Raw genomic sequence first — 19518 nt, forward strand, 5'->3', positions numbered from 1 at the left:
CTATCAGTACTTTAGCAGTAAAACTTTTCTTATAATAAGAATAGCAAAAAACACGTTTATCTACACCTGCTGGAACTTCAATTCTAAATTCAGTGCAATCGATAATTACTCGAGTTCATATCCACATAATCTGGTTAAAAATATTCATGCATTGTACCTTGAACAGTATCTTTATTTGGTCAGAAAACTAAGTTGGCTGTTGCACCAGCTAAATGTCTTAGAGTTTAATAGAAAATTCTTGAAATAATTGTTTTATGAACATTGAATAAAACAGTTATTGCTGAAAAACTTCTTTTCATCTGTATTAAAAAAATAAAAAGTCTATTTTCCTTTATAATTTTACATTATCTTCATCTATATTCATTGTAGCCATTCTTTTTAATAAAAATTTAATATTATTTATTAAAATTTCAGCAAGCTTTATAAGTTGTTCATTATTGCGAACCAATGAAATATCAGCAAAATTATTGAGTCACTGCATATTGTACATTTACTATGTAGGTCATTAGTTCGTTGCAATCAGGTTCAGTATATCCACAAAAATTTTTTTCAAAAAGATCACATTTTTTGTTCTTAAATTTTTTATTCTTGACACAATTTCTCTAATTTCTCCAATTTCTCTTTGAGCATAGCAAACCATTTTGTGAAGATAAATATATTTATACTTATTACAAATTAAAATTTTTTCTTCAGAAAAATTTTGGCTAAATATGTCCATTTGAAAATTTTTATCAATCTTAAGAATTTCTTGGTTATTCTGTGAACTTTCTTGATAATTAGATTCTGTACTAATATTATCAATAATCACTTTAATCATATCTTCCTTAAACTGTGAATTTTTAGTTGATACGACAATAAGTATTAGTTCTTACCTTTGTTTCATAAAACATTTATACCTATAATAAAAAGAATTTTGTAATTTAATTAAACTAAAGCTTATTTTGCTAATTGTACACATTAATTATGTTTATTTACCTACTTATAATTGCAGTTTCATTTATTTTTTTACCCTGTATGTTGTAAGAAATATTGTAGATAAGACTATTGTAGTAAGAAATATTGTATACCCAGCTTGGATTTAATAATATCTAAGATATCTTTTTATCATCAACAAAATAATCATTATGTAATCGTAAGACTTTAGAGACTATGATGAACCGTCCATCACTACCACTAAATATGAATATCTTAAAATGTAAACATTATCATGATATGCATAACGTATTTAATGCAGCATTGCAAAAAGTAAAGTTATGGTGCTTACTTTATTCTCCTGACCCATTTATTCCTTTGCTAATTTTTAACTTGCAGATGGAAATTTGTAGAATTTGCACTTGCTATTTCTGCTAGTATTTTTACAATTATTAACGCAACTACAGTGAGTCATTTTGTTTTAATTATATAACATAAATCAACAAAATAACAGCCTGAATTAATGCTCAGTTTGGCTGCATAGCGTGCTGGAGTAGATTTTTGAATCCTCTCCAAGCATGTATCCGGCGAATACATAGAGTTAGTCTATACGTGTCAATACAATGAAAAAAAGGCGCCGTTGTAATCGCGTGATTTAAACAGCTAATCAGACCGTTAATGTTTCATCTCTGTTTTCTACGACTATAATTATGATTAAACTTTTAGTTAGAAATGAAGTAACGATAAAAGTAAACTAGTGAAATCGTTATCGTTACCAAATGAAATTGCGTTATTTATTATCATGAACGTTATTTAGAAGAAAATATAACGTCGTTATCAAAAAAAGTAACTTATAACGGTAACGATGTTACAAATAATGCGTTACTTGTCAACTCTGAAAATAATATATTTATTGTAGTTGTATAGCATTAAGAAGGATACAATATACTAATAGTTTTTCTATGGGTGGAGATTTCAAAGGCATCTTTTTTTTAATGGAATTGATTTTTTTTGTACCATATGATTTCTCTAATTATTCTGTATATGAAAGTATTAAGGTAGTAATATCAAAAAACCAATAATTTATGAGATATTTTATAAATTCTAGTAAATATGAACATTAAATAACTCGTATTAATTTTTGTATAATCATATTAATTTATTTTATTTATCTCGTTATTTTGCATATGAAAATATTAAGATACGATTATCAAAAAATTAATAGTTTGAAAAAATTAATGAGTTACTTGATATTTTATTTTAATATGTAAGTCAGAATAAAGTTAGTATAAAATATCTTATAAGACAGAATAAAATATAACTTATGAATTACTAATCTTATAAACTACTTTATAAGATATTTAATATAATAAAAGATATTTAATTTATAATAAACTAGTCTTTTTATATCACTATCTTAATACTTTTATATGCAGAATAATTAGAGGAATCATATTGTATAAAAAAATCATACAATTCCATTTCAAAAAGTAGAAATGACTTTGAAATCTCCGAAGCGCCTCCACTCATAAAAAACTATTAGTAGTATATTATATCCCCCTTGATACTATACAACTTCAATAAATATAATATTTCATATCTCTAAAAATAGCAGAACTATTCTAAATGAACAGAGTTGTCCCATCCCGTATAATGTAATATATAATTTAAAAATTAAATTGAAATAATTTATTAATTTTTATGCTTTTATACTTTGTTTGTGTATTACATTTTTGTTAGATATTATTTTTTAAGTATTTGAAATATTTTTAAGTATTTTATTTTTTTCAGGAAGATTTTTTAGGAAAGATGAGCATTTCTGGTCATTATTAGATAATATAATCTGTGTTTCTATTTCCTATAAAAATATAAAATCTTTACAATATACTTACAATGGTTTATATAAAAAATTCTCTTTTTATTGTAAAAAAAACAATTAGATTTTCAATTTTTCAATTTCTTTGTGCAATTTCCGGATTATTTGGCTTATATGATTTTGCCGAATGAAATCCAGTTATCTGGCTTTATCGGATATAACCCGATATTCGGTTATTCGACAAATTTTCATCTATCCTTGCATTCTTAATTAAAATGTAATATGTAAATTTTACGAAAAATATATTGTATCTATTTTGCATTAGAATAATTTACAATTTAATATCTATAAATAAGATAAAAGCTCCATCGAATTAAATAAAACATAAAATAAAATAAAAAGCCTATATAGGTCGATAGACTAGTTATTCGTGTAACAATATATTTAAAAATTAAAATATAGATGCGTTTTGACTTTGGATTTGGGTCCTCTTCAATATAAAAATAGATATAATAAACGTTATAAAAGTTAGTAAATAAGAACTTTTTCAGACAGACAGTTGTGTTAAACTATTGTCCAGATAATTTTACAATTTTTTAAACTTTTTAAATTTTCTTGGTAGTTTATAAAATGACTTTCGTATATTTTAAAAAATTCTTGTCTTATTATGATAATATTTAATAGTTTGCCAAATTCCCACATTTATCATTAACATGGTAAATTTTTTAGCGAATTTTGTGGTAAAATATTAGGTGTACAACTTTGCTTCCGCCGTTTTTTTCCGAAATTCGAGGCTGTATTGTAAAAAACTGGTTATACATTTATGATTCAAAATATTGTCTATCGCTGGCCACTACTTTCTCCCATCTTTCGGGTAGCGTACGAATCCCGCGTCGAAAAAACTGGTCATCTTTTGAGGCTATCCACGAATCGATCCAATTTTTTATTTCTTCATAAGACCGGAAGTGCTGGTCAGCCCGGCCGTGTGCCATTGATTGAAACAAGTGATAGTCAGAGGGAGCAACGTCTGGAGAATACGGCGGGTGGGGTAGGACTTCCCATTTCAACGTTTCCAAGTATGCCTTGATCACTTTCGCAACATGGGGTCGAGTATTGTCATGCTGCAAAATCACTTTATCGTGTCTCTCGTTGTATTGCGGCCGTTTGTCTTTCAATGCTCGGCTCAAACGCATCAATTGCGTTCGATACCGATCGCCTGTGATTGTTTCAGTCGGTTTTAACAGTTCATAATACACTACGCCGAGCTGGTCCCACCAAATACAGAGCATGACCTTGGACATCAAAATCACCGTTCTTGAAGTGTTGAAACCACTCACGACATGTTCTTTCACTAATAGTAGCCTCACCATAAGTATTTGAGAGCATTCGATGAGCCTCAGCCGCAGATTTCTTCATATTGAAGCAAAAAATTAAAACCTCCCGCAAATGACGAGAATTTGGCTCGTAAACTGACATTTTCAATCGAGAATAACTTTATGATGCAGACACAAATCGACTAATGTTTCTATGGGGTTATGTTGACAGATGCCCAAGTTTATTGTATGACGTCTATGATCTATTTATTTCGACTACCACTTACCGCTAAAGCCATCTATAGGAAAACGGCGGAAGCAAAGTTGTACACCTAATATAATAAAAATGTTCTTCGTGTATAAAGTTTAAATCAACCCTCACGATTATTATTTTATATGTATCACACAAGCAACTGATCATTTTTAGTGCAAGACTAAGATATTATAAGTTTCATTGTTTTTGTAAAAGAAAAATAAACTCACGAAATTGAGTCTGTAAACTTCTTTGCAACTTCTACTCCACTTCACTATTTCTGAGCTTATACTCTTTATAAGTTAGGAAACCGTAATTATTAAATGTTAAGTATAGTTCCTCGAACATTGACTTCACGTCAATCGATATATTATTACAATTAATTGTTACCTTGCCGCATAAATAAAGTTCAGGCAAGGGCTCCAAATTGTTGTGCCCATGCGGACTAGGAGTGGGCGGCGAGCCTTGAAGGGGTGGTAACCATTGCCCTCCTAAATAGAGTTGACTTGGCCGCTTCAGCCTTTTTTCTTGCCTCCTACGCTCATGACGAACAGCCACCGCTGGCATAGCACCAATCATCCTAATCAAACAAAAAGTCAGCACTTTCATGTATACTATTCGTCAAAAGGAAAATATGGCAATCATATTGCCAAATTCCGTAAACATGACTTACCAGAATTAATTAACAAAGCGCGATATATCTATTAACAAACGGTTTAATTGAATCTAATATTGATTTTTCAATATTAAATTGCAATTAAATTGCAAAGTATTGCAGGTGAATATGTTTATATATATATATAAAATATATATATATATATATCGTGTGTTATTATTTATAATGCCTTTCTTTCATAAACGGACTACACAAGAGCTAAAAAAAAATATTTTGCGCATTTCGAGATAATTCATTTCGTGACATAGAATACCGCAGATAAGAACTTGAAACATTCTTCTGCTGTAAAAAATTATTTTAACAAGACCAGCAAATTCGAAGTCGAAATCGAATCATTCTTAAGTAGCAAAACCTAAATAACAGAAATTTATGTTTCATTTCATTCTAAAAAAAAATTTGCTTAAAAAAATAATTAAATTAATAATATTCTTATTAAATGTTACTAATTTCAGCGCTATTTGGAGGACATCGCGAATTATCAAAATATCTCTGAATCTCTCTGTTTAGCAGCATTATTTTTTATTTATCGACGATAAATGTTTCAATAATTTATTAAAAAGAAGAGCATTATAAGAGCAAAAAAACTTTTTAGGCGCATGGCATTCTGCGATATGGTCTGACACCGGCTTACTATTGCACCAAACGCATTATGAACTTTGGTGACCTCAGTTGACCTCGAGCCGGTCGATACGTCATCCACTCTCCGACCTGCAGTCGATGCAGCAAGTTGCAGGAGGTCCCAGATAGAAAAAAAAACATTCGAATACATTTCGATTCTATTTTGCTTATTGAGATTTATCTCGTTAACAAAACAATAATTCCAGCAAACTGTTGTCTGACAAAACTAATCGGAGATCAAAATTCTTTTTTCTCCTTCCGATTTAGAATACCAACATATATAAGATAACTCAAACGTATAATCGACTGTGGTCCGAAGCGAATAAAACCTCATAATAAATAACTTCATAATAAATAAATAAACTAAAATGCGAATAATAATTCAATTCGTAGAATGGAGTGGGAAATTTCTAAAAGCGTAGAAAAACAATCATTAAGAATGGAGCATTTCATAATTTATTCTCGAAAAATTCGTGCATCAAGTTATATATAAGTGGTACAATAGAGAAATCGCAGTAAGAAAAGCTTTTAACTTTTTTAAGATAAAATAACTACTGTAATAATCGTAAAACAGCATTGATGTAATAATTTCATAGCAAATAATAATTACAACGGTTCTCTTATCGATCAACGATCTTCGTAATATTGACTTTATCTTTTGCGAATACACGTTTTCACGCGAGGTGCACCAAGGGGATAAAGATAGCGCATCGATAACAGAATACGATAGCCGCGTATCGATCTCATCCCTCTTATATTATATCCCCTATAATTCCGACGCTTTCAAGTAAAAGTATCCTTACATGTCATAGTAAATTTCGCGATAAATATAGTAATACTTCTAAATCTCTTCAAACAGATATCGTCCATCATTTCTCGCTACGTTCCGCAAGCATAGGGATGCAACGGATATCCGGCAAATATTCGATATCCGTGCTATTCAGTCTGTTTTTAATTCGGGCGGATAATTCGCTATTCATCCGGACTGTGAAAAGTTTCATTTTCTATAATTTGAATAGAAATAATTACGCATATTTAAAATTTAAATTTTCAAAATATTTTATATGGATATCTGACCTATGATGGAAATATATAAGGTGTAGCATTCCCGTGGATGCGTAGTCGTCGCTCTACAATGAGATACATCCTTCAAAATGCATACGAAGGAGCACGATATAGCATGAAGTCGCCTGAAGCCGTGTGCCATATCCGTATCCATGTCTTCTTGATTAGTCTTTACAGTTTGCGAATTTAATTCAGTTTAGGTAAGTTTATTTCTCTGGCTACAATCGCTAGAAAATTAATCGCGTATTTTACCTCTTTGCATGCTCTCTGAAGAGAGAAACTTTTGAGGCGAACATACACACACACACACACACACACACACACACACACGCGCGCGCGCGCGTATAAATGTCGTATACATATGTGTGCACGAACATTAGTCCGCACTGAAGACAGTTAAAATGTGATAACAGTATATCCCTATCTCATCGCTCGGCATGCAAAAAGGAGAATTTTATCAAATTACAAATTTAAACTACTCTAATTCAGAAATGGCATCGCTTGACGTCCCTATTTTTTTTATAAGATTTCTATAATATTTCTACATTACATATTTATTTCTTTTTTTAAATCTGTTAGAAGATTTTTGTCGCAAAATATTGCAACGTTACTTCGACAAGGTTTGATATAGAAGTTTACGTATTAAAAGCTGAAACTTTAAAGGCGAATATTTCTATTTCAGCACCGTTAGGATCTTTGAAATTTTAACCATATATAAATAAAATTATTTTATTAATAATAAACATAATATACAAATTTCAAAAATATCTGTAGAAATTTCTATTCATTTTTCTCAATTTCTTGGAGAAATACTTTAATTCATTTGCAAAGTAAAATTATGCCGTGATACAGTGATCTAATTGTCGAAATGGATCTATTAATCCTGCAGCAAAGAACGTAAAGTATTTTACATTTTTAAAGAAGCTGTTCGAACAGTGGCTGAACGTGTGCCAATAATAGCAAATAATAAATTTATTTATAAATTCAATATATTATACTATGCTAGTACAACATATACTACTACAATAAATTGTAACATAATATAACATATATTCCCTCTCGTGAAAAAGTCAGAGATTCTGAAAGTAGATGTAAAAAAAAAAATCTGTATCTCGGTGCTTTATCACATCAAGCCATTAATGTTTTTTATGCAACTATTTATCATGTTTGCTTCATATTGGCTTTTTAAAATTATTTTAAATTATATAATAATTTTTTTAAATAAATAATTTACGTTTTTGCATGTGAAATGATGCAATGAGTTCGAATATAAAAAAAAAACAACTGAGAATTATTTGTTTTCATATATTTTCAAATTTGTGTATAATAATGACAATATAATTATAATTATAACTATAAGAATCTTGATCGTTTGATTTGCCGTTTGTATGATTCCGTTTTGCACGAACAATAAAACAACAATATTTACCAAGCATGTATCTGATGTCTTTTCCTTTGAAGTGTTTCTCAATGATCGCAATGTCTTGATGAAAGTATTCATCATGTGTTCCTCACTGAATTCACCCAAATTTGGAAAAAATCCAAATGATTGTGAAGAAAATTTATTTTGAACGATATGTTAATTTTTATTTCATGAAAAGCCGAAATCATTTCAGCAACAGTTTTTTTTTAATTGTCAGCTCTTTTATTGCTCAGAATATTTTCCATGTCGCTTTTGTTTAGGTCACGATAATGTCGAAGTAAGTCAGTACTGAGACACGGGTATGCTTTCCTAATCATCTACTTTCAGAATCTCTTTAAATTTTTCATAAGGGAAATCTGTGCTATACAATATTAAAAAGACATTTGATGATATTTAAAAAACGTTAATGACTTGATCTGATGAAACGTCGAGATACGGGTATTTTCTTTTTACATCTACTTTCAGAATCTCTTTGATTATTTCATGGGAAGAAAAAAAAATCGATTTTTTCATATAATAAAAACAAATAATTATTGTCGCATTACATGTCCTATTATTTGATATATTAGGTGTAGTAAAAAGAAATCCATTATTTTTCCATTCAATTTCAAAAATAATGGATTTCTTTTTACTACACCTAATATTTATAGTATTGTAACAATCAAAACATATGTAAAAGTTATTGATTGTATGAAGAAGATATTTAGAATCTATAATAGATTTGATGATAAAAGTAAATCAATTATCGCTTCGTTCGGTGGTCATTACTTGCCATTGCAGCGACGAAAATTGTAAATAAATATTGTATGTAATGACATTTTTAATTTCACGCTAAGCTCCTTGCATTTTGGAGGAGGTATTTCATTGATTATCCCCACCATACAACCAGGATGCGTAATCTGACCAATCTATAAACATATTGTTTTATTAAATATTTTTATATTTAAATATTTATTAATATACATGGTATATTCGATTATGCAATCGGAATTTTCGTAATCGAAACAAATCTATATCAAGCCTAATACATAATGTATATGTAATATATAACATAATTTCACGATTAAATTAAAATAAACTTTCTTTTATTTTTGTATATTATATTTTTGTGTATTATATTTTAAGTATTTTACCTATATTGTTCATAATAAATATAAATATTTCTGCATTATTAGGCAATAATTTGTTTCTATTTTCTGAATAAATATTAAACCTTTATAGCATACTTATAATGATTTACATTAAAAAAATCTTTTATTGTAAAAAAAAAACAGGTAAATGTATACTTTAGGTAACACCTCACCGATTTGAAAATCATTTAGATACGTTGTAGGGGAGAGTGTCCTGAATGATTTCCCGCAAGAATTAAATGGGAGACGGCATTGTCTAGGAGATATAATAAATATACAGAGGATGCATGTTATAGAACTTTAATTTATTATATATCCCCATCTCCCACTATGCCAAAGGGCGCACTTTCCATACAAATGAGGGCTACCTCATATTGAGATAAAGATTGGATAGGATTAAATCGTGATGGGGATGCAAGGGGCCCTTCCTTCGCCTACATGAATTCTTTCTACATGAAACTATTTAGAATAGAACAATTGTTGATTTTGTTTCACTCCAGAAGCAAAGAGAGGAAAACGTGTGGGTAAGGTACTCCGCCCCTCTCTCTGCATCCCTATTCCAATTTAATTTTAACACTTAATCCTAACACAACCCTTATCTAATTTGTACAGGCAGATATTTTTATTTTAAACAATAAATAAAAACACGGGCAATTAAAAGTCTAAATTCGCAATTGAAGCGATTATATCAACATATATTTCTCAGTACTACATATATATAACAAATACCGAACGTTTCAGCTTAATTCAAGCCATCTTCAGCAGTCTAGTATAATAAAAATCTCCTGATGAATAATTCCAAATATCTTGATAGTCTCGTATAATACTTCCTCAATACAATTTAAATAGTCGCAAATCAAAGTAATCAATCAAAGTAAAGTGCAACAAGAGAATCTCCCAGATAACCAAATCTGAAGTATGTAACCGTCATTTAGCTATTAGACAAGTACAAGCTATTGCACTCCATAACTACACAATGAAATATTATAAATTAAATCACGATCGGCAAAAAGAATATACAATGTCAAGCATCTTTAGCGACATTTTATTTTATATGTTATAAATTGGTTAATAACTGGAGATGGGATGGATTTCCTTTCGTGTGGAAAATTGTACACCCCGATTTTACTATGAAATTTTAATTTATTCTATCTCCTAACTAATGTCGTCTCCTACTTAATTTTTGCGAGAAAATCACTCAAAATACTCTCCCAACATATATAAAGAATACTCAAATCGGTGAGATATCATCTAAAGTATATATGTACATTTACAAAAAAAACAATTAGATTTTTAATTTTTGATTTCTTTGTGCAATTTTCGAATAAAATCCGATTATCTGGCTTACCCGATTCTGCTGGATAATCCTGTTATCCGGATAAGATCCAATATCCGGTTATCCAACAAATCATTATTCGTTGCATCCCTATCCAGTGAGAAATGACAATGGAATCGATGTCGAATCGACATTGAATTTGATAATTTCGAATCGATATCGAATCGACATCGTTTTGATGTCGATTCCATTGTCATTTCTCACTGAGTAGTTTCAACATCAAAACACGAATGAACAAAGTGAAATATCATTTCGTCTTTCGATTCACCTTTTCAACCGTGTTTAAAATTTCGGTAAGAATTCAAAGGTGCAACGGTGTGAGGAAAATTCATTGAGATACAGTAAATTTGTTCACGAAGTGAAGCATTTCGGATTCATTTGTGCCGTATGTACCAGCAATACTTTCAGAACTTCATCGTTTTCAATCGTCCACGCTCTTGTCCGGAAAACGGCGATTTTTCGTAAGCTAACGGCTAATGGGTAAGACCATTCACAATGGATGCGACGCATGCGTGATGAAAATGCCTATCGTCATTTGCCTCAATCTACTTAAATTTAATCAGCCTTCCTTTAATCTTTGCCTCTATGTAACGATTTTTTCTGGCAAAAAATGTTTCCCAGCGTTATGTTAATCCTAAGTTTTAAGCGACCTGGACAGATCTCAGCTATATAAAGTTTAGAGCTTAAAGAGTTAAAGACTTATGACACTTGTAGATTAGAGTTATCTAAGAGAGTCACTTTGCAAAACTGATCAATCAACACAACGGTATATACAGCAATTAAAATCCATTTCGACATTTCCATACATTTCCATCGCGCAGTATGCCATCTATGAATTCTTTCTTTCCATATTTTCCGCCTTTGATCAATTCTTCAGGTTCATTTTCCTCAGCGGAAATAATGACGGAACGATAATTTTCAAATTACGAACAGTAACTGAAAAAAAGATTTCCTTCGGCGAGCCAAAATTTAGAAAACTAAATTGATTGCGCTTTATAAAAAAATTTTACATTCTTCAGCTAAACTTGGAGGACTTCAGCTAAACTTTAATAGAATTCTAAACTAACGTTTAAATGCAGAAACGCGTAACGTTGTAGAAATTGGAAAGCTGTAATAAATTATCTCTTTATACTTTTGAGGAAAATGCCGAGGAGAAGTCGACTTTTCAATCAATCAAAGAATCTATCATTGAAAAATAAGTGGGGAATTTGCGCATAAGTGGGGAACTTGCGCAAGTTAGATTTAAATTTTGCGAACTCTAGAAATTTCTCTGAGATTACCCCCTTTGAGATTATAACAAAAAAATTACATCATAACTACATCACAACTACATCATAACAATTATGGTTACGTTATGGTGATATGCGAATGTCTTTATAACACTGATTATCTTAACTGTTTTAAAATTGATTGCCAGTACTGAAAATCTATAGAGCATGTAACGTAAACTGTAGCATTTTTAATGGTGGTAATAAATTTGGAAGACAGCTTTTATTATGACAACTTTACAGTGATATCATATTTTCTTCCTGACTATTGTAACTCTATTGTGACGTAAATGTGACTCTTTACTATGGGGGTATGATACTACAAACACTTTGAAGTATTCTTTAATTGGTCAATTAGTAAAATTCTTCCTTGTGATTGATCATTGCCTAGAAACATTTTTAACGTTAAGTAGATTGCATTAAGTAGACCCTGAAATCTCTGAAGTGGCAATGCGAAACGAATGAGACAACAGATAACTCTATAGGTAGACCTATCTTCTTCAAAGATGATCTCACTTACGCGTTGGAATCAATATATGGCTCGTGCACTTGTTTAAATATTAAGAATTTTGCAATCAATAAACGTGCGCGTTTGCACACACATTATATATAGAGTAATAATTGTACCACTTATTTGAGGATTTATTGAGGACATGTCTGGAACAGATATTTCTTCAATGGATATGTACGTCTCGATCGAAGAAGAATTTGTATGCTTTAGAAATCTATCACGGTAAACAAAATTACGAGATCGAGATAGTACATGAGTAATCTTAAATATTAAGAAGATGTATATTCTTAGATTTTTATTTTGCGAGGGAGACTTACACGTTATATATATGCACATTACATATTTTATATATATAAAATATGTAATGTATGAATAAGTAAGATTAGTTCGCGATTTCAGCCTTTTAGTCGAGCAAAAATAAACGAATGAACGCGCAAATCTAGAGACTGAATCAAAAAGCTATACTTTTCCGAAAAAAATGGAAAGTAGGGGAGACCGAGGCAAGTTGTTACAATTTTTGATTAGCAATTTTTTCCGTACTATATGTAATGTGTATACATTTAAATTAATAAATATGCATTGTTTGCTTGTACATCCTTAACTAGTCAATTTTTTCTGATTTTTTATATCTATCTCTTTAAATACTGAAAATTAAAATTTACTAGCAGTAGATAAATTAACTTACTCCACTGTGAGGTAAGTTATTACTGGAGCAAGTCGTCATGTTTACAATATCACTTAAAACAAAAAAAAAATATATATATATATAAGCAAATTCAAAATTATAATAATAAATAATAAAATAATAAAATCAAACAAGAAATACTTCATGCGGAATATTTATTTTATAATATAAAAATAAAGAAATATATTACAAAATTTTTTCTTTAATTAATTATTAAAATTAATATTTGGAAAATCATAAATAATCATAAAATTAATATTTTGCATTTGCTACTTTTTTCACAGACAGTCTTTAACTTCCTTTGCCGCTACGTTTCTATGTTTACAGATCCTCTGTTTGTCTTTTTTTTTTGTAAGATCGCACCATTCCACAGACTTTTATAACTAGATTGCTGACTCAATGTGATAAAAAGAGATGAACTTGATTCCGAGTTGCCTTTATTTCAATTCATATGCATATATATGTGTCCTGTCTGTGAATATCGCATAAATTTATGTGAAAACATTAGTATTGTTTGCGTGATTTATACTTGTAAGAGTGGAGGAATACAAATATGGCGCTGCCCAGTGTTATCTTCAAACATGGAGACGAAGTAGGCAGTTTAATCTATTTATAGAAGTCTGTGCATCATTCGATAGATGAAAAAAAAATAGTTTTGAATAGGATAAAGTTACACTGTACAGTTGTTACACTGTAACAACCGATCCCGATCGAAATGTAACAACTTGTCCTAACCTTTCATTTTCAATTCGAAAAAACAAATCGAAAACTACATAGATTGATATATATCAATTCAAATAAAATGTATTATTATAATCAAATGTATATAAAAGAAATGTATAAAAGGATAATCACACATCTCTAACTTATATGTACAATAACACAAGCAATTTATACAATGAAATATTTACTTTTAATAGTGAAAATCAAGAAAATATACGTAGTGTCTTCTAAAGTTCAAATATGGCGGCTAAACTAAGTGAAGTTGTTGAATATTATAAAAATCATATAAAAATTCATAAAATGTACTGCCCTCTATGACAACTAAAAAAATTAACTGTACCAAGTTACCCCGTGTAACCACTTACCCCGGTCTCCTCTACTTACGATCACAGAGATTTGAGGAAAACGGTTTAATTAATCCACATGGTTAACATTCATCTGTGCGCTCGTATTTCTCGCGCTTGTACGTTAACAAATACGAGGAGTATATGAAGGAGAGGAAAGATGAGGGGGAGAAAGAGGGTAAGAAATCAAACTTGAATATTCATCCTTAAGATTATTATCAAAGGAATACCGTAGTGCACATTATCAAAGATACTTTAGCATGATGTTTTAAGTTTTGCAGCTGGTTTAAAGGGCGAATCCTAAATAATCTGAAACTCGAGAATCTAATCTGAGAACGATTTTAGTTTTCCTTTTTTAGGCTTCCCCGAAAGAGCTCCTTCCAATGAGATTTCACGTGATCGAACCTTTTTCTAAAATTTAAAAACTTTTTAAGATTCTCGGGATCAGTCCATGCAGCTCTCAATTTATTTTAATTTGAGCTAACCGGTTCCGATTTAATCGTAATAAATTTCACCCTTTCTATTCGCGTACTCCCTCACAGGATTTCTCTCTCTCTCTCTCTCTCTCTCTCTCTCTCTCTCTCTCTCTCTCTCTCTCTCTCTCTCTTTCTCTCTCTCCCCTCTCTTTTATTTTTAAATTTGCAAAAGGCATAAAAAATTGTACAATCGAATACATAATGGGATCTGTTAAAGAGTAGTAGAACACTCTGCGATAACAATAAAAATAGCATGTATAATTAAGCGGCACTTGTGCGTGGATATAATGGAGCAATAGTACAATGTATAGAGCACGATATCGCTACCGAAAGAACATTTTCAATAAAATTAATTCATTTATGATAAAATGTATAAGATGATTAATTTCTCTTTTTAAGATCACAGAATAGTAGCGCCCGAGCATAACGATATTTCACTTTGAAGAGATATACGGGAAGGAACGGTAAAATGCGCGTTCTCCATAAATAACTAAATTCAATTACTAAATTCAATAACTAAATTCAAAGTGAAATCACACGTGCGCACACGCATACATACACATATCTAACAATAATAGAGAATTGCGCGTAACATCGTTCGCCCCCAGAAATCTCGCTGATTAAAGCTAGTACATGTGTTATGTGTAAATAAATGCTTAATATATTATAAAAAAGAATATAGCATAGTATAAATTATCAAATAGCTTAACAATACTGCTTACGCCAACAGTCGCTGGACGAATAGTTATAATTTTATTCGACGTATACGCTGGAATTCGCGCGAATTCTCCGTAACATGTATACATATCAATTGTATTATATTTTCAAAGTTCGAAGAGAACATTAGCGCTAGAATAAATCAAAATTAAAATTTGGAATGTCATTGTGAATGTTGTCGAAACATTCGGCTATCCAAATTGTAGAGATCACCTCTGTCAAACTAGCTAACTAGGATTAAATGAGCAGAATCGAAAAAGATCTTTCGAACTATTTAGTGTTTATTTTGTGCTAATTTGTGCTACAAAATATAATTATAATCGCGCATAATAACAATTATATCGGCATTTTATATCATTTCTATTGTAAAAATTGCGACTGATTCTGCTCGTGGCAAAGAATACTCTATCTTGTAGGAGTCGGGGTTTCCAAAGAAACGGCGGGAGCACAAATTTAAAACTTTATATTTTGATGATATAAATTATAGTACTTCTATCAAGGATATTTCTTGAACCTAATAAGCTAACTTCATAATAAGTTAACAAAATCACGAGTTTCTCCTAATAAATACAATAATATATAGTTACGAAGTTATGTTTTGAAGCACAAAATCACTAAAGATACTTTCTTTCATTTTCCTCTTTTTTCTTTTTTTTTCTTATGGTCATGTTAGCTTGATGAAATAACATCATGCGTTTCTTTTAAATGGCATATAGTACAAAATTATTCTTTGTAGCACAAATTAGCACAAAATGAGCACTAAATAATTAAAAAGATATTTTTTGATTCTGCTCATTTGATCCTGCTAGCTTGGTAGAGATATAGAGATCTTATGTCTTCGCACGCCGTAGCGATTAATAACATAAATAACTTTTTCATATCTGATACTGTACAAACGATTATGTTCATTATAACAATGTAAATATTAATTTTCATAATTTTTTAATGAGATCAACCTGCTCAATTAATGATAAAAAAGAAAAAAAATAACAATCGCATTTTTACACTGCAAATTCAAGTGACTTTAAAATATGTGTGTGATAGTTTTCCATGTACACTGAGAAAAAAAAGTTGTTTCAAAAAAATGTGAGTTGATTTAATTAAATGTAGCGATCACGAATTATCAAGCAAATATTTGTTAATTCAATTAAATATTTGTTAATTCAAACAAATAATATGTTTTAAATTACAAGATTTTGTTAATCTAAATATATAAATATTTGAACTAAATAATCATTACGAACTAAAATTTAGCCAAGTTGATAACTTTTTTCTCAATGTAATAAGAATACTACATTACACCCGCATACAAAAATGAAAGTACTACATTTAGGCCTGATTGCACTGTTACTTTAATTTTAAGTAATCTTAAAACTGTTCCTGTCTCTGTCTCTTTTTGGCTAAAACGAGACAAATAGAATTTTAAGTCTCGCTTAAAGTTAAAGTGACATTGATGCAACTGGGCCTTAAATGTGTAGTACACTGAGAAAAAAAGTTTAACTTGACTAAAAATGTGTTTTGTTTGTAATTATTTATTCAAATATTTAGATTAACAAAATCTTGTAATTTAAAACATGTTATTTATTTGAATTAACAAATATTTGATTGACAGCCCGTGACCGCCACAGTTTAGTTGAATCAATTAATATTTTTTTGAAATAGCAACTTTTTTTCTCAGTGTATAGAATGATTTTTATAAAACGAAATTATACACATATATTAAAGTTACATTTTACATATTTGGGTTTGCGGTGTATGGCAAATGTAATTTAGAACTCGATGTTTAGAAATAACTACTAGGGGATAAGAGGATCGAACTTACGCAGGACAAGTGAAAAATGCATAAAGAATTATCGTAATATATGCTGTTATACACCTAATAAATTTTGTCTTTTTTTGTCTTTTAAGTAGAAACGATTATTTCCAACAGATTATTTATCGAGTACTTCCCAGTATACATATCTATATAGAATACGTTTTAATAACAAAGTCGTTTCGCAAAGTTGTGCTTCTTTCTAATGATATAATCTCCACGGGTAATGTTCTTGGTCCTTGAATTCGATTTTTCGATTTCCTAACTTCATCCATCGGTCGAGTGTGTTATACATATGTATACGTTTGTTTGTGATTATGTGTGTATGATTATCGAAAGCTTTTAGCTTTTCAAATTTCTTCGGAAGTTCTTTCCTCTCGAAAGAAATGTTCGGATATCATGTATATCTCGATTCGATATAAATATGAGGACTGTTGCGTTACGCCACGTAAAAGTCGCTACTTAATCCATGCGGAGATTCCATCTTCTCGGGTCTGCCTGTTTTGATTACAACGTCTTGCAACGTCACATTTCGTTTCTCTTACTGTCTTTTTTTTCCAGTCTTGCGTTTCCTCACAATTGTGTCATTATACTCATTATACGATTTGTCCGATGCGAGAGAATGATGTTCGCTGACTGCGGAATTTCATTCTCAAGAATATTGCAGTCGGAAGACGCCGATAAGAATGGATAGAAGATAAACTTTTCCGCGTATACACGTTATACGCTTGTCGTCTATCGTCTCCTTTCATCCTCTTTCGATCTAAGATCTAGATCTTAGAGACATAAAGCGGCCGATGAACTTGCTGCGGATTTCCATTCTGCTTCGAGTATCTCGCATTCTGCAGCAGCTCTCGAGTCTCACTAGGAGAGCTCGGACTGAGACTGTTGGTGGTCGAGGTTTCGATACGGTCGCTGATGATTTCTTCCTCGGTAATCTGCTCCAGGTACAGTGCCGATTGGACCGTCGACTGATTTTCGCCATTGATCGCGACCTGCGGCGTGTATGCCGGTGGCGGGCTCCGTGGCGGCGAATCGCCACCGTTGACCTTGCCATTATCCTTGATCTCAAGACATGTGTCCGATGACACCTGCCTCATCTGTTTCGCCCGTCTGGCGTGGCGAGTAGTCAGTCCACCGGTTTCCACATCCCGCTCCAATCGATGTCCTGATCGAGATCTGGTGAGTTGCCGTTGTACATATTCTTCGAGATCATCCTCCTCCTTCTTGGCGATCACACGATTCAGAACAATCAAGAAAATGCCTACTAGAATTGCGAACAGGCCGACCGCGACCAGCTCGTTCCACCAGCCGCCAGATGCTTTAGTGCCCCAGTGAGCGAGATCGCCTGGCAACAAGCCGCTCATCAGCAGAAAAGCGCCCAGTACCAGGAATACCACGCCGATGTGCAGCATTCCGATCGAAGTGACCACCTTCGTGTCCAGCATACCCTGGCCGGCCGCACGCGCTCCGCCATGCGTGCTCTTGTGATGCCTGCCATGGTGGTCCAGCGATCCGGTCGATGCCCTAGGCGATGTCAGGCCACTTTCGCCCGATTGCGCGCTATAACGACGCTCGCGCGCGCGACGCTGCTCATCCCGACGCATTCGCTGACGCTTGATGGCCAGCGCCGAGTGCAATCCAACCGCGTGCATCCTGCAACACCGGAAAGACAACCCTTTGGCTCAGTCAATCCCGCTAGTCAATTTTCTTCGATGAATTTCTACTCCCGCAAACCTGTCTCTGTTTTCACATCGTCATCGCGAGATCGTTTCTTTTTATTTTCTGACAATTTGTTGTCATTGAAAAGCACATGCCATCCCGGCCGATGATAATATATTTGATCTCGCGATGTCGCGATTAATCGAAAAGCCGGAAGGAAAAAATGCCAGATCAGTCTGACTATAAAATCGCATTATTTTGAACAGGCAAAGTGTCGATAAAGCAATCTACATACCTGCTCGCAAACGAGCAATGTGGCTGAGCGATTGAATGAGCACAATCGCGTATACAATTAATCAATCGACATCACTACTGACAGCAAACGGGCTGAAGGAAAATTCGTAATGATTTTAAGCTATTATCTCTACTGACTCTATTATGCAATTTTATTTAGTCCTCATTTTCAATTAGTCCTCATTTTATTCTAGCAAATTCGTTTGCGTCTCAACACTAATTAGCTACTTCTAAATTCATCTAAAGGCCTACAGGATCTATTTACAGGGTTTTACAGGATGCACTGCGATGGAATCACATGTATCAAAGCGATCGACGACGAGGCGCGTGCATTCTCAGTTCCCTGCAAAAGGATCTCCTCTCGTCAGCACGTGTGTTTCGTTTATTTAAGGGTCACCGACTCTCTCTCTCTCTCTCTCTCTCTCTCTCTCTCTCTCTCTCTCCCCCTCCCCCTCTCCCTCTCGCATCTTCTCCCTTCCTCTC

General features: G+C 32.0%; 1 protein-coding gene across 2 annotated transcripts in view; it reads right to left on the reverse strand.

The window, feature by feature from the left end:
• Positions 1–19518, reverse strand: part of LOC108693791 — a 130369-nt gene that overhangs the window by 50652 nt on the left and 60199 nt on the right. The window contains exon 2 of one of the 2 annotated variants that reach the window (XM_018202930.1): positions 4685–4874. In XM_018202930.1, the coding sequence (XP_018058419.1) occupies positions 4685–4873 (189 nt within the window). In that variant the 5' untranslated portion in view covers position 4874. Of the gene's footprint in view, positions 1–4684; positions 4875–17279; positions 18736–19518 lie in introns of those variants that run through there. The other variant, XM_018202929.1, reaches the window with a different exon arrangement.

Source organism: Atta colombica, unplaced genomic scaffold (genome assembly GCF_001594045.1).
Source record: "Atta colombica isolate Treedump-2 unplaced genomic scaffold, Acol1.0 scaffold99, whole genome shotgun sequence".
Classification (NCBI taxonomy): Eukaryota; Metazoa; Arthropoda; class Insecta; order Hymenoptera; family Formicidae; genus Atta; species Atta colombica.